At 44.6% G+C, this 16,730-nt stretch overlaps 1 protein-coding gene and 1 long non-coding RNA gene across 6 annotated transcripts in view; one reads left to right on the plus strand and one right to left on the minus strand.

The window, feature by feature from the left end:
• Positions 1-8,467, minus strand: part of TLE1 (TLE family member 1, transcriptional corepressor) — a 91,650-nt gene extending 83,183 nt beyond the window's left edge. For 2 of the 4 annotated variants that reach the window (XM_047102617.1, XM_047102605.1), the window contains exons 1-4: positions 7,184-8,467; positions 6,284-6,384; positions 4,771-4,834; positions 4,615-4,659 (exon numbers count right to left, since the gene is read on the minus strand). In XM_047102617.1, coding sequence (XP_046958573.1) covers positions 4,615-4,659; positions 4,771-4,834; positions 6,284-6,384; positions 7,184-7,207 — 234 coding nt within the window. In that variant the 5' untranslated portion in view covers positions 7,208-8,467. The remainder of the gene's footprint in view (positions 1-4,614; positions 4,660-4,770; positions 4,835-6,283; positions 6,385-7,183) is intronic. The other 2 variants (XM_047102626.1, XM_047102612.1) reach the window with 1 other exon arrangement.
• Positions 8,468-8,770: 303 nt separating this feature from the next.
• LOC124528818 (uncharacterized) overlaps positions 8,771-16,730 on the plus strand; it is a 152,418-nt gene continuing 144,458 nt past the window's right edge. For both annotated transcript variants that reach the window (XR_006966238.1, XR_006966240.1), the window contains exon 1: positions 8,771-8,927. This is a non-coding gene — a long non-coding RNA (uncharacterized LOC124528818). The remainder of the gene's footprint in view (positions 8,928-16,730) is intronic.

Here is a 16,730-nt window from a genome sequence, read left to right on the forward strand (position 1 = left end):
TTTTTGGCATTAATTTTGAATTTTAAAAATATTTTTATCTTAAGGACTATGTTTTGTGAACCCTCCCTTAAATTGCGTGCCCAAGGCAAGTGCATACCTCACCTCACCCTAGTCCAGGCTCTGGAGAGAAACCGTGAACTAGTTGACTGTTGAAGGGGTCGGGCAGGGTGACAGAAAGTAGGGAGGAATCGCCCTGATTGCCAATAAAAAAACAAAGGCTAACCTTGTGCCTCAAAATGTGGGTTCTAAATACACAGGGAACTTTCTCTGTTTTAACTGATGCTTATCAAGGGCAGGCCTGGCCACTGAAGTAAAGTTGGGGACCACTTCAGTCTTGATGACAGCTGCTGTATCACAAGGTTACTAACACCTGGTGGAGCTTAACTCTGAGTGCAAGTACTCCAGCTAGTCTTTTCCCATTCTGAGACGTGGACTTAGAAAAAAAAAATCTCAAAGTGAGAACAGTAGACAGAAAACACACATGGTTAAAAAGCAGGAAGAAAGGTAAGACTTGCAGACAAATAGTAAGTCACATCTAAGGGATTAACCCACAGGTGAACCCTTAACAGGGCCACCTAAGCACTTTTAAAACACTACCAGAGAACAATTTATTTTTTAAGGGAAACTTTAAAGCACATATCAAAACGGTGGAAGCACTGTCACTCCGAAATTTACGTGGTCTGAGACACCACGCTGGCTGCAACATCACATGGAGCTTGGTTAGGCTCTCATCTGTTTTTTTCTCTTTCTCCTCTCCTTCCCCACCCCACAACCAGCACTGCAGAATACCTCTTTCCTTCCAGAGCTAGTCCTTTCATTTATTTTTAAATTCTTGGCCGCCCTGGAGAGCCCCGAGTGCCTACTCTGCCCGCTCTTCAGAAGAAGAGAGGCACAGAGAGACAAAGTGACTGATCACACTCGCTGGCTGTGAGCTCGGCCTCAACCAGGAGTCCCGACAACAGTTTCAAATTTTCTTTTGTTCTTAGACATATTTTAACCTGCAGACAGTATTGCTCGGTTGGCTACAACTTTCTACCGACCCATGGCTGTGACCTCCACAGACCAGTCAGTACTGCTGATTTTCACGAACTCCTAGAACATGCAGCGAGGCCCAATGTGATTGTGTATCATGAAGCTGTCAGCACAAAGAGCGAGAGAACAGGAGAGACACACAGCCAGGCAGGCTGGGCCACCACACAGGCCTAAAGGTGATTTCATCACTAGCCTCATCCTCCAATGGCAGCGGGGTGGGTAAAGGAATGAAGCCCTAAATTCTAGGGACGAGGTGACCCAAATCCAGCTGCAACAGAAACTTGGGCTTGACAAATCCCACACTCTGAACACAGGCCCAGAGCTGCAGGCAGATCAAAACACCTACCCAAAATACCTCATCACAGGATGGGGCTAATCACTTTTCAAAACTGTTAAGTGCTATATAAATTCACACCACTAAAGACAACTTATGGCATGGCTTCATCAGCACGCTGAAAAGATACACAAGTAGAATAAATAAGGCTTATATATTTACAGTGAATCTTGTTCCAAAACTATCAAATGAGGTAATACCACATACCACATGACAGAAAACAAAACTTTAAAGATCACACTGCCAAACACACTAGGCACAGCCCTCAAAACAACTAGATTCACATTAACCTGCTATTTTCTAACGCACCCTAACACTTTGGTGGTATCAAATTGCCTCAATTTTTCATGAGATGTCTCCACCTCTCCTGTAGAGATATACCTAAAATTTATGATCTACCTGGAGAGAGAAGGACAGGCAGAGATCTACAAAAGACTCAAAACAAAAAAAAAAACAAAAAAACTGTCTTAGCGCTACAATAACAAATTTAAGTACCCATTACCATCCCTAGTCCGCTGACTTTTCAGTAACCAGCCACAAATGGGAACAGAGAAAGTAAGGGGAAGGCTTATCAGGAAGTGTTGACACAACATAAACATGGACCGTGGGCACAAAACCAAGTAAGGAAACCACAATTATACCATTCTCGATTTGGACGCACTTCCACTTTAAAACTTCCAGACGGAAAAGTCGGTGGTGAGATCTGACACTGAAATCTCTACAACTCACTCTGTCGACAAACCCGCTGAAAGGTAGGGAGAGAGAGCGGTAGTCACACTGCAGACAAATCTTAACAACATTAAAGCTCTCTCCACGGAAAGTTTCCCCATCGCTGTGGTTTTTTTTTTTTTCAGTAACAAAGATGTTGTCAGAAATGACAATTTTTTGTGTCCCTTGATGATGCCTTGCTAGCATTTGGTTATAAGCCATAAAGCAGGACTAATTCCAGCCTGTCAGGAGTCTCGCTAATGCCCAGTTTCCCCCCAGAGAGAATTCCTGTCAAATCTAATGAGAGCTCCAAAGGCTCTCTCTACAATATAATGAGCACTTAGGCCATGCTGGTGATCAGGCGGCAAAAAGCATCAATTTGAGCCTGGCTACACCCTGGGGGCCAGACGTCACCAGTTTTAATAAGAATTATGATTACTAGCTGCACCAAATGCCTCCTCAGAACTTATTATTAATGTGTGACATTCAGAAGGATGTTTTTCAAATGTAAGGCCACTTTAAACTGAATTATAGCACTGCTTTGCACACCACTCTAGTTAAGGGTCTGTCAGCATTTACAGTATAAACTAAATTTCAGGGGACTTAATACCCTACCATGAAGAACATGGCATCTCTCAGCTTTTCACATTTTTCAAATTACTGAGCCAATTACACACAGCATATTATTAATGCATACTGGCTCATGGATGGACAATATATACCCACAAATGCCCAACAGAGTATAGAAACTCATTAGAAACCTATTTTCACACCATGGGGCTCCTGACCCTCTTCACCCCTTCTTCCTTTTTCCTACTTGATAACGAAAAGGTCATGTAACCTACAGGAACCCAGAAGAATTATACACCTCCTTTACCTCCCCAATAAATCCTGCACCAGCATACAACATCATACGGAGGTGGTACTTCCTTGTAAAGGAGTTGGTGAAGTTATTAAATTCTTTGAGTTCATGAGTTTAAGAAAAAACTCAGTCTCCTCTTACCCTTCTACGATATTTGTTAGCAAAATATGTGCCTTTAGGGTAACTTACAAAAAAAGTGGCAGGTTACAACTCTTCACCCAGTTTATTTGCATAATTCATTTAAATGACCATACAACTTCTTGCCCAATTACTATCAACAAGTTACAACTGCCTCAGTCAGACACTAGCCACTGAAACACACAAAAAACAAAGGCACAAGCCCAACATAATCTAGGCTACCAACTTTGCAAATCAGAATAAAATCAGCATTTTAAAGGCCCAATTATATTATTAATGAAAGGCCTTGAACTTAACTATCTCTTTCCAAAAACATATCTGAGAACAGATCTACTGTACAAGACGGTAACTTAACATTATGAAATCTATGATGAATTAAAAATCAAAGAGTACGGAGTTACAAAAGCAGAATTCAACTCTGAAACACACTTGCTTAATGAAAGTCTTTGAATATAAGGAAGATCTGAAGGCTGAACTAATCAATTTCTCCACTGTGCCCCAGCCGGTCAGCCATGCTCTTTAATTTAATGAAACAAGGGTTTGAGATGAAATAGCACATATACATCAAGTAAGAATTGTATTGTTGCACTTTGAAATGTGTCCAACTGTGCAACTTCATCTGATGATAATTTTTTAAGAGGCAATCGATTTCTAAAAGACTTATTGTACCAGCGTCTTGATGAAAAAGTGAATGTCAGCATATCTCCAGAATACTTACACCCTGCCATTAATGCTTTCTTTGGCAGACAATGACTACTCAATCGAGGGTCCTTTGGGCTGAGCAATCATTTAGCTTTTCTTCTCTTATGAGGTCCTTAGTGCCTTGTTCCAGCTCAATACTCTTTTTATACACCATTATAGTAGCCATAAGTGTGAATTTTATGGGAACTTGCAAACTCATAGTCATAGCTAGAGCTTTCCAGTCACTAATCTTTTCATGCTTTTAAAACCACTAGGACTGAAGCAACTCCCAACATATGCTGTGGCCATAAAAGAATGCTTTTTCACCTCCAAATCCGCATCAATTGAGAAATTTTTCAAAAAGATGTCTGCTAATAAGCCACTAACCTTGAGTGTCATTTTATGCAACCCCAAAGCATAAAAGAGAACCCCATAGTTAGTCATACATTTTTTAACCTGATTAGGGAACTCCTAAATATCCTTCTTTCCCCCAAAAGACCACACTGCTTTCCAAACTAGCAAAAAAACATTAGCTATTCTGAATTCCAGAATGCTACAGGATACCCAGATCTTTCAAGAGAAGAATAAATCTATCCAGGTGGAAAAGTCAACTCAAGACTCAATTTCTATCAGTCTGTAAACAGGTTGGTTCACATTTTCAAAGCACCTCTCATCTAGTCATTTAAAGATTCTGTAATTGTCAAGAAGCAACCCTTGCTGCAAAACACTGTCACCAATTCACAGGAAGGGAAACCAAGGCAGAAAACCAGCATACAAATCCTCCCACTATTGAGGATAAAGCCAGTTTTATAGAATCGTCACTAATTTCTCATTTCAACTTGATTTAACTAAAGCTTACCTGTTTATGCATTTCTATGTTTAATCCATAAGACATTTCATAATACTGCAAAAAGAAAAAAATCAAGCATTTCGTTAACTCATGTTTTATAATGTTAAGAACACATATTTGCTAATATTACATAAAAAGGAAGAAAGGACAATCTTTGATACCTACCATCACATAGTGCCTCTGCATTTCTGTCTTTTCACTTGCCAGTTTCTCACATTCCAATTTAAGGCTACAAAAACAAAACATGCAACTTAATGTAAACATTATGTCACTTGTTTTAACATCTGCCTCACATATTTGCACTTCAAGTAAAAACACAGACCAATGTGGAAAAGCCATAAACTATCTAGGTAAACATCCAAAAGCTTTGTCCTTGCATTTAATAGGGAAAAGGGATAAGGTGAACAGTATAGGGTATCCATTCAGCTATTATTTTCCTTCTTAGTGTATACCTGGTCAGATGCCAAGAATGAAGAATCTGTCAAAAAAAAAACCTCTGATCTTCCCAGAAGACCAATTCCTCCTCCTGGTCATCTGTTCCCTCCTACTTCCCCACACCAGTTTGCTCCTTTGGACTCCACCAAAATCTGGCCTTTGCACAATTCTCAGCCTCAGACATAGACTGTACTACCTTTGCCAACTCAAATAGTCTCTAGGTTTGAAAACTGTACTTATAAAGTTACTTCTACAATTGTTGGTCCGTTTTAAAACCTTTGGTTTTTAAATCCCTGCCAAAATATGTTAAGTAGCTGCTGCAATAAAGTGGTTTGAAGTCCTCCTTGCTTGGTAAACACTAGTGGGCAGGTATGCCTCAAGTTCCAGAGATAATTATCTTGAAGCAGACAAAAGGTCAATAATCAGAAAGCCTCTGACAAAAGAAGAAAATTCACACCCAAGCGTCTGTGTGCTTTTTCTCAAGCAGGACAAAAATAAAAACTGTCATTACAGTTATCTCTTAGCGCTAATCAGCTAAGACTTCATAGAAACAAGGAAAGAAAAGAACATTTCTGGAAAATTCACTACGGACAGGTGTTTTAAATCATTTTTCATTTATGAACCTCTTGAAGTAGGTCTCATCAGGTGAAGAGACTAACCTGAAATGTATATAAATGAGACTGGAATCCCTTGTCCTACCCAAACCAAGGAAGAATGACGCCAAAGCAGGGAAGCTTTACCCTACACATATCCACCCCCATCTTCACCACCAATGATGGGCACAGCTACCAGCATCTAGCCTTCCATAATGGACTTTGCCTCAGACAACCCAATCCTTTAGTATAGCAGAGCGATTTCAACATTGGCTCTGCCTCCCTAAACCTGCACTCCAGGGCTGGGGCATCGATTGAACCAAGGTTTCAGCTCAGCTTGTTGCAAAATAAATAAACGAAGTGCAAATATTGACGGTTCTCATGCAACTCCTAAATACTCGAAAAGACTCCCTGGAACAGCAGCAAACGGGCAAAAGGGAAACAATGGTAGGAGGAGGAGACTAGAGAAGAGGCGGCCCGGGAAGAACCTGGAAAGGGGGTAACTTGAATGACAGGTCTTAACTGCGACTCCACACGCCACCGCCTGGACGCAAGTACTCAGTACAGCCACCACCGCCACCAGGCAGGGCGAGGAGGGGCACCGAGCTGCCCCCCGGGCTACTGCTCGCCCAGCGCGGCCGGACACGCACCTGTGATACTGGGCCTGCAGAAACTGGAATTCCTCTTTAATCCGGTCCAGGGACTCCGGGATAGTGAACTTGAAGGGCTGGCCTGCAGCCTGGTGCGGCGTCTGGGGGCCACCAGTGAGGGGAACCGAGGGACGGGGGTGGGGGCAGACAGATAAAACAGTAAGTCAGAGAACGGAGAAGTGGGTGGGACATAAAAAATAGTTAGAAATGGCAAGAAACGGAGCCCCGAACTCGAGTTTGCTCCGCACTTTACGGAGGCAGGAAGTGGTCCTTCGCCCGTGCTCGAGCCTCCAAAGAGATTTAGAGCTTCTTCCAGGCTTCAGGGCGGGTCGCGGTTACGTGCGCCCAAGTCGCCCGGCTGGAACGACAGAGGCTCCCGGGCGGCCGGGGAACACCCGGCCAGATTGTCATCGAGGACACCGCCCCCTCCCCCAAGGGAGCAATAATGACCCCAAGGATCAGAGTAGAAAAACAACTCCCTAACGCTCCCCGTTCCCAGAATCGCCGGGGCCATCTCCAGGAGCGCCGGAACGGGGGCTGCATTGACATGTAAATAGGCGAGACGAGAAACAAAGGGGTGGGGGCGCCCTACCCGCCACAGGGAGGCGGGGGTGGGGGGCGATGTTGCTTCGAAAAAGAAACCACAGCCTCCCCGGGCGCCCCCACCCGCCCTGTCTAGACATCAACTTCGAGGGGGCCCATAGTAAAGGGGGGAAATTGAGAGTTTCAGCTCATTCCCCAGCCCAAGAGGGGCCCTAATCAGCCTTGCACCCCTAGAGGCTAGGGAGTCCTCCAGAAATGTAACAGAGACCCGTCTCCAGCTCGGGAAAAGCGCCCATCCCTACCCCACCCCCCATCCCACAGCCCAGACCCTCCAACCAGCACCCTGCCGCGCCTCACCGGGTGCCGGCTCTGCGGGAACATCGCTCTGGCGGCGGCCGCGGCTCTGTTTCCGGACAACTCAATTCTCCACTCAATTTCCAACTTTAATCCCGCCGAGGAAAATTTAGCCGAGAAGCCAGGCAGAAACGAGGAGCGCGGGGAGCGCGCTGGCCACGCACGCAGGCGCGCTCGGCGGGGCGCACCGGTCACTTGGCGCCCGGCTGCTCCTGCTCCCGCCGCTGCGGGTTCCCTCGCTCAGGGCCACATTTCGGGGCGCCCCGGGCCCGGCTACACCAAGAACCTGCGCGGTGACGCCGGCCCCCAAGAAAAGGGCGCGGGGGCTGCGATCCAACCCGCGGGCCTCGGCCGCCCCGGCGGGGAGGTGAGGGCGCGGTGATTCTGGCCGCGCTCCTCTCGGCGATCCGCGTGCGCGGCACTCTTCCGGGGCAAACAAATCCAAGCGGACTGCTTTTCTTCGCTCTTCCCCCGGTCCGCCTCCTCTCCGGGTTTTCCCCGCGGCGCCGACCGCGGGTGAGGTGCAGGTGGCCCGGCGCCCCCGGCTAACACCACACAAACAAACCTGGCGACGTTAAGGACCGACCGCTGCGGGTCCGGGCAGCGCCTTCAGCCGGGCGCTCGCGGGCTCCGGGGAGCGGCAGAGGCTCCGCGCCCGGCGCTCCGAAGCCTCAGCCCGGGCGGAGGAGCGCGGGATGACGATGAGGCGGGGAAAGTGCGGAGGGCGCGCCGGGAGGCGGCTCGGCACGCCCCGTGCGACCAACACTCGGTGTTCTCCCCGGTTGCACAAACCCTCCTGGCCCGGCGGGGCTACTCCACGGAGGGTAGTCCCGCAGCCGCCCGCTGCTCCTCGATCCCGGGGCGCATCCGGGCGCCGCGCCCCGCGCGCACTCGCCCCGCACGGCCGGCCCGGCCGCTCTGGACTCTTCCTCCGAGCCCCTTCCTCGGCCCTCTTTCCTTCCTTCCCTTCGTCTGCTGCTCCGCAAAGGGCGCTCCAGCCCGCTGCAAAGTTCTCTCACGACCCGGGGGGCGACATCCACGAGATGATGGGGGAAAAAAGCAGGAGTGCGCTCCGAAGCTCGGCCTCCCTACCCGGCGGGCAAACTCCGCGGGCAGGTCGGGAGTAGTCGCGGCGGGGGTTAGGTCGCCACCGGCCGGCGGAGGTCCGGGATGGTGGCGCGGGTCCCGCCCGGCCGTGAGAGAGTGGGGGTGGCGCAGTCGGCCGCCTCAGGGACGCGGGGCACAGGGTACCCGCCGCTGCTGCTGTTCTGCAGCCGCCGCTCCCGCCGCCGCCGCCCGCGCCTCTCGCGCCGGTTACATTAACACGCGGTTTCACACTCCGGAGCTAACCAGCGCCGGCCCCGCCCAGCCCCGCGCGGGCGGGGGGCGGGAGCGCAGAGCCGGCGGGGACGTGGGCCCGGCGGTGACGGGGAGAGTTGGGGGGGGGGAAGCAGGGAAGCGTCGCCAGCCAATCGCGCGCGTCGCACCCAACGTGGGGTGCTGACGCAACGCGTCCCCGGAGCCTATAGCAGCAGAGCACCGGACGGACCGTCCTCCCCCTCCTCTCCTACCCCGTTTGCTTCCATCTCCGCCGTCTCCTCGGTCTCCCCTCCCACCCCTCTACCCCTCCTCCGCCAGCCGCGTCCTCCCGGGCTCGGAGAGGAACTGTTCTTGGAGGAGCCGCGGGACGTCGAAACCAACCAATGAGAAGAGGCGAGACGCGGAGATTGGCACTGTGGATGGGAAGGTCGGTGGGAAGGAGAGCGGCGGGGCTGGGCTGTCAATCAAAGTAACGTGGGGCCTGCGAGGGAGCGCGCGGGAGCGCGCGAGCGGGAGGGCCCAGAGAGTGTGTAGTCGCGGAAGCTGGGGGCTCGAGTTTGCAAAAAAAAAAAAAAAAAAAAAAAAAAAAAAATCTTGCCACTTGTTCACTTTTCCCTTTAATGGAAATCCTAAAATATCAGTGAAAGTAACTCAACTAACCGCGTAGTTTCTTAAGGGGTGCGGGAGTTGGGGGTGGGAGGGGTGGTAGTTCGAGCCAAACGCGTCTTTCAGTGTTCGCCCCTTGTTTGATGCTCCTCTTTTGAAAGTGAGGTCACATTCAAAAATTTCTCTGAGGATTGTTTTTCCTTGAGCTGCCTTTTCGTGAGAAGGCGTGGACTGTGCACTTGGTGGAAAATGCGGCAGCGCCTTGCCTGGCGTACGTACACCGGCCGTCTAAGACTAGGCTTTTAATTTTAGTGCTCACTCCCTTCTTTGCACCCAACGTGGTAGAGATTGGCTTTTATTGGCGCCTTTCAAAGGACTTTGCAAAAAGGTTGGCCTGTTTTCGTTTGGCGGGAAGGATACCTAAGTTACTGCCAGGGTAAGGCACGCGCGTCCCAGTCTTAGATCGAGGCTTTTGCCCGGGTTCGAAATCTCTGGTCCTTGTCTTCAAAGTATGGACTTCGCGGGCTTGGAGTAGGGGACTGCTGAGAGTTTTAGGGGCCTCTCAGCAGCTTGAGCACGAGTCTGATTCCAATTACTAGAAACAAAGGGAGGCAATGGGATAAACCAGCTTTGAGACCTGGAAACCTGTCCTGCCCACTCTTAGCCCCATGCTTCGGGTGGTTTCCCAGGGCTGAGCTGCGTAAGGAGCTAAATGGGAAGCGTTGGGTGCATGACATGGCTAAAATTCTTATGAGTGGAATTTGACCTAAAAGGTTTTTTGAGATTTTAAATAAACGGGGCACACTGTGTAAATCTCCGGTTTTTGTCTGTTTCTCCAAATGTACCACCCAGCAGAAAACCTTCAGTATTGCCGCATTTATATTTTTATTTAAAGAATAGTTAGGTTGAGCTGTTGCCACACACACACACACACACACACACACACACACACACACACACACGATTGGTGAATAAACAACGGTGTTGTGGCCAAATGGTGGTGAATTCTTCCATAAGAAAGACACATCGACAAGCATTGATCCTACGTTGGAATATACTTAACACGTTTTTGGTATTAATAGCCCCCGTGTCCTCATTATTTTACTTTCAAGAGACTTATGAAAAGGCATTTATTTAAACAGAAATACATTTTATTCGAAGGTTTGCTTTCTCAGAGACCTTTTTCTTGAAATATTAAAAGAATCATTTCAGATAATACATTTCACTGTTGGGGTTGATTTTAAATATGTATGATATTGATTTGTCTATAATTGCATCAATCCCAAATATCAATTATAAATGAAAAATTAAAGGAGCAATTTTAGCCAGCTTGTACAAGGCCATAGTAAATTCTTAAACAAGTTTCGGCATGCGGTTTTGCAGTGTTCTCATTAAGTGGGTTTGGGGAGGGTGTTATATTCATTTTGCTAACTTGGAGAATGAAAAGGAAGCAAGCACTGCCCCACTTTCCTGAGTTAGATTGATTGATGACTCAAAGCAGGCTTGCTCCACATATAGGACTTTTTGAAATAATATGATCCATGGGCAACTAAGCTTTGACTTTGGCAACCTGCGTTCCCTCGAAAACTTGGTCTCTTGAGTGGGCCAGTCTGTGGTCAGTTCATCCCATAATCAGCCTCAGGACTGTGTAAAAAGAACTTGGATGCCACAAATATGCCTGTGCCTGCTCGTCCAACTGAAACAACGGAGACTTCTCCCTGGCTTACCCAAGCTTTACTTTGATTTACTGGCACACACTGGTAATTAGGTTTAAACAGAGAAATTAAAACGGTATATTTTGAGACAGGAGCCTTCTGAATTCCTTATAATGTAGTATCTGGAAAAAAGAAAGAGTAATGATTTTAAAATTGGAAGACCTTTAATTGTGTGCATAAAGATGGTTGGTTTTCGAGTGTATCCCATCCTCCTTGACAGAGGGAGAAGGCTGGGCCCCTTTTCAAGGTCATATTTTCCTCTGTGATTGTCATGCTGTAATAATTATACTACAAAACTCTCATCAAACTGCATTACAAATGATGGTGTTTAAACAATCAAGTAGCTTTAATCTTATGTTTTAAATGATATATGTGCAGATTGTCTTCAGCCTGTTTAGAAGAAAATAATCCTACTCATGAAATCTATAATTTTAGTCTTCTATTTAAAGTCTGCTAACCATAGTCTTTTTTACCTTTAACATATTCATATGTTGGTGATGTTTTAACATGAAATGATATTAAGTACTGCGCTTCCACAGAAAATTGTCTCTGAAAAAAACAATCCCCTTTTTATCCTCTGCAAAGAAACAAAAAGATTGCCAAATTGTTTATTTTATCATTGATGTATATATGGGTATATTTCCATTCATTTGTTGCTGACTATCAAATTTTCATAACTCATGAAATGGCACAAGTCATTACAAAAACTAGATGTTGTATATAGTATAGATTCTGGACAAAATAGAAAACACTGTGGATGCTGGTCATAGAAATTATGCATCTTTTAAATCTATTACTTTTTTATTTGAAATGAATAATATCTAAAGTTCACTTGTTATTTTCTCTTATAGCTGTGAATTATTTCTTATATGTTTTCTCATCTGCCTTTTTTTTTTTTAAACTGAGAGTTTTCTTAAACCTGAGAATGTAGGGTCCAGAAGAAATTTTCTCAGCATTGCTATATAACCCTTTCCCCCACCTCTTTACCAAAGAAAAGGGCAGTACGGGCGTGGGGCATGGAGGAGAGAAAGCAAAGAAAGAAAAAAAAATCAGTAGCAGATCCATGCAGCAGTAAAACCTCAAATAAAATCACATCCAAAGAATCTCTTGCGGTTTCACACAATATGGTAAAATTAGAGATTGCAGGAAACCAACTAAATTAAACTGGGAGCATTTGAAGAGAAACGAGCAGAGTTTATGAAAATGACACATTGACTGACCAGTATGCTTTTTTATCAACAATTTCTTTGTTAAGATGCAGATCAAAGGAACCTGCATATGTTTTCATTTTGTTCTAACTAGAAAATTACATCCAGATGTTTAATAGGCATTTGGTTGGTTTTTCAGCATTGATTAGATATGTTGGTTCTGTTTGCTTACAAGTGTAGCCGGATCATTAGCTAATGCAAAGAAATGTTTGCTGTGAGTTGCTAATTAGGGCTTTTGGAAACCCTCCATGCTCAAGAACAATTTGTACAGTGGCCAGATGAACTTGAGGGACTTGAGGAAGTTGTTTTCCTTCTCTGGTAGGGTGGGGAGTAGCAGACAGCCCCATTCCCTAATCTCCCTTTGCCTATGGGGATTGGGATGCTATCCCTGAGGATTAGAGTACAAATAAATTAGGAAGAGACCACACAGGCACTCCCAAACACGGAGATCAATGTGCCTTTTCTGGAACCACCATGTTGTCTTTGGGAGTGGGGGAAAGTGAACATCTAAAACGCTGAACATTAACATGTGGAAGATGCTTGGTGCTAATGTTATCAAATACACAGCCTTTTTAAGTATACTTTAGAGACAGATGGGAAAGCCCTTTATGATAAACGAGTGTACTTGAATTCATTACTGTAGTACTTATAATTAAAAATGTCTCTTTTGCAATTTCAGTACTTGCACAAGGTACAAGAGACCAAGCTTGGGAAGGGGAAAGCTGGGGCTAGTGGGAGGGTTGGAGGGAACAGAATTTTGGAGCCAAGGATGAGCCTGAGAGGAAATGCAGTGTTTACTTTCACAGCCACTCATTTGTTTACCTTGTTAAAGCCCCAAAACTTGTAGGAGATTAGCCATTCACATGGTATTCAAATAAACTGTTTGAGAATTTGAGGCACCAGGCGGATAAACTTCTTAGCTGGCCAGTCACGTTTTTAAAAACACTTGGCCTGCAGAAGAACACCACCTCCGTGGAGGCTGAACTTTTGTTTATTTAAGTCTGTATTTCTAGAGAGGTATCTGTCCAAAATAACCTGCGTCCATAAGCCGTCATGGAAGCACAGATACAAACCCCACTAGAGCATTTTCTTCCACATATACATGCCCCTCTCGGCCTGTTTCCATCTTATGTGCATGGATGGCATGCTCCTATGTGTTCATAGATTCACGATTAGTTTTCCTTGAAATAGTTCAAGCGGAGGGCCTTTCCGTCAGAGTGCTCCAAGTCTTTGGGGAGCTGCCCTCGAAAAGCAAAGACAGTATTTTGAGGCAAGATCAGATATTTCCTGGAGCTCAGACCATAACATACCAGTGTGTCTCAGTGAAGTTAGCAAGCCCCTGCCTCTTTTAGCCCATTCCAATGTCCGATAAAAGTTTAATTTCAGTTTACCATTTAGCTCAACAGGAGCTGAAGAGTCAAAAGAAAAAAAGAAAAAAGTAGTTAAAGGAAGCACCTTTGCTGGTCCTTCTGACATGTTCACCTAACAAGAGCCAAACTTGACCCCTGAATGCTGTCTGTGATGACCTACCTTGCTGCAGGCCCTGGACTTGCTAGGAAATCAACATGAAACCGGGACACCTCTCTCTTGACCTTAAAAGCTTTTGCTTTGGCAGTATCATTTAAATAACTTTTCTTCCTGACACTAGCAATTGTTTTTGAGGAGTTGAAGCTGGAGTTCAGCTAATCTCTGATCTCTTGGTGTTCCTCATGGTGGAAGGCGGGTGAGCTCTGGGAATAGATAAGGAGCTAGAAGCCTAGGCAATATTCCAGTTGGCTTCAAGGTCTCTAGATTGGAAATTCTATGCCTAGATGAACAAATCATGTGGCATAAGTACAGGATGTTGGGACATTTCATGAGACAACTGGCCTGGAGGCTCCTGGGTGGCTCAGTTGGTTAAGTTGGTTTGGGTTTGAGCCCCACATCTGGCTCTGCATCGACAGTGCTGAGCCTGCTTGAGATTCTCTCTCCCCTCTCTCTCTGCACCTCTCCTGCTTGCACTCTCTCTCTCTCTCTCTCAAAATAAATAAACTTAAAACAAACAAACAAACAAACAAACAAAAAACACCGAAGGGTACTAGGTTGAAGCCCCAAGTTGGATGCGGAGCCTATTTTAGAACAAATAAATAAATAAAAATTAAAAGTCAATATTATGGGTGTGGGGAAGGGAATGGGGAAGAGTATTCCCTAAAAACAAAGACATAATCATGGAAATGCAATATGTTAATCTTTATTGTCTCCTTGTAAAAAAAGAAAGAAAGAAAGAAAGAAAGAAAGAAAGAAAGAAAGAAAGAGAAAACCAGCACCTAGGAAAGACTTTCTTGGGCAATTTGAATGTGGACTAGATATTAGGTTATACGGAACTATGGTTAATTTTCTTGATGTGAGAAAATTCTGGTTGTATAGGAGGATGTTGTTCTGAGAAGATGCATGGCATGCAACTTCAAGTGATGTCTGCAACCACAAATAACGAGTGTGTGTGCAGAAAGAAAAAGCAAATTTGATGAGGGTCTGCAGTCACAGAATGTAGGGATAGAACCTGTAGCTACCCCTTTTAGCATTTCAACTTTTCTGTATGTTCGAAATTTTTCATGATAAAAGATGGGAAAACCACTTCAAGATCAGTGTTACACCTTTTTCTTCATGTGTTAAAAAGGGAATTCCGAAAAGATTGATTCATGATGTTTCCAGTTTTAAAAAGTATGAGAAAAAATGGTGTGTATTTTTTTCTTTCTGATCATGGAAAAGCTGCCATACTGATAACCGAAGAATTACCCACCATCTCTGCTCTGGATCTTTTAGTTCTTTTATTATTTATGTTACTTTATTTTTGTTTGTTTTCTCTACAGTCTCAAATGAACCTTAGCAATCAATTAATATAAAATGGAAATCTTTAAATAAATTAGCACATTACATTAGTAATCCTTAAATGCATCGTTTTGTGGGCCATCAAGCTCAGAATCACCAGAAAATCTACTATAAAACAAAGAAAACTTTATATATTAAAAATAAGGTAGCAGCAAATAAATTTTAAGTATTATTTTTTAATCTTTATTTATATTTGAGAGAGAGAGAGACAGAGTGTGAACAGGGGAGGAACAGAGAAAGAGGGAGACACAGAATCTGAAGCAGGCTCTAGGCTCTGAGCTATCAGCTCAAACTCAGGAACCATGAGAACCATGGCCTGGGCCTAAGTCAGATGCTTAACCAACTGAGCCACCCAGGCATCCCTGTTTTAATTTCTTAATTCCCATTATAATTAGTTGTTCTGCTGTCTGTTTCATCACTTGAGCCTCACAGTGAGATTTATAAATTATTGATTTGATGTTGAAATTTCCTTAATATTTTCAAATTTAATGCTGAGACATATGATTGTTCTATGCTAACCTTTAAATATTAATCATGAAAGAAATGAAAATAGCACTAAATCCCAGACACTGATGTTATGCTTATCTAAAACCACAGAAGCACATATTTATGATGCGCTAAAAGGAGTTTCCCAGAAAGTCGTGAAGAGTGACAAGGAATTATCTGAGTCCGCAGTTGGAATGTCCCCTCTATCTTTTCTTTTTCTTTCATTGTAGCTGTTTAGCGTGTTTTTGTTTTTCCTATCACCATTATGTTTATTGAAAGGAAAACTTTCTGTGACAGTGGTAAGCAGATTCTGGTTTGTATGTGAACAGATGAAATCCATGACTTTCAATGAAAACCTTGAGTACCTTACAGGGAAGCACAATAGGAAAATACAGGGAAACTGGGACTTTTCACACAGGGACAAATCAGTCCATCCAGTGTTTCTAGCCACCATCCACCTAAGTAATGACTGTAAAATGAAAATGATAAAAATTACTGCTTCACTCTGATGGAAAAAGCCCCCAGGGGACAGAGTTACCATTCTGGTTTCCCCCATTCTCAGCCTCCACACTTCAGAAGAACTGGCAAGCTACCATTGGCACTTGAAAAAAGTGTTACAAAACACTGACAAGTATTACAGGAATGTTGATTAATGTAAACAGCCTGCCTCAAGGAATAATATCTTTCTTAAGAAAACTGGTTTTCCAATTAGCATTTCTATGGAGACAGGTATCTCCAGGTAACTCAGGGGAGTGTTTCAAGAAGTTATTTGTCTTTGTTGGGGGGGGGGGAGGGGTTGTCATATTGACATCTTATTTTCTGAAAACTTGAAAAAAAGCAACTGATAGGTTAAAAAGTCAACAGGCCTTAAAAAGGAAAGAAATTCTGACACATGCTACAATATGGACAAACCTGCAGAACATTATGCTAAGTGAAATAAGCCAGACACAAAGACAAATACTGTATGATTCCACTTACATGAGATGTCTAGAGTAACCAAATTCATGAACAGAAAGTCAAGTTGAAGTTGCCAGGGACTGGGGAGAGGAAGGAATGGGGCATTACTGCCGAATAGGTTCGGCGTCTCAATTTTGCGAGCTGTAGAGTCCGCCGGATGTATGGTGGGGAGGGCACCACAACAGTGAGAATGAACTTAATGACACTAAACTGTGCTTAAAAATGGTTAAGATGATACATTTTATGTTATGTATATGTTACCAGTTTTGTTAAGTCAATAGGATTCCGTTCTGTTGTGCACCAGTTAGTTTTACAGTGGATTCTCATCCTATTCATTTCCTAAATTTGTGTATACATTCCATTGTTTATTGAGCACTTACTATGTGTCAG

Source organism: Lynx rufus, unplaced genomic scaffold (genome assembly GCF_022079265.1).
Source record: "Lynx rufus isolate CCGP_SWC_20201006 ecotype Redwood Valley unplaced genomic scaffold, mLynRuf1.p SCAF_10, whole genome shotgun sequence".
Taxonomy (NCBI): domain Eukaryota; kingdom Metazoa; phylum Chordata; class Mammalia; order Carnivora; family Felidae; genus Lynx; species Lynx rufus.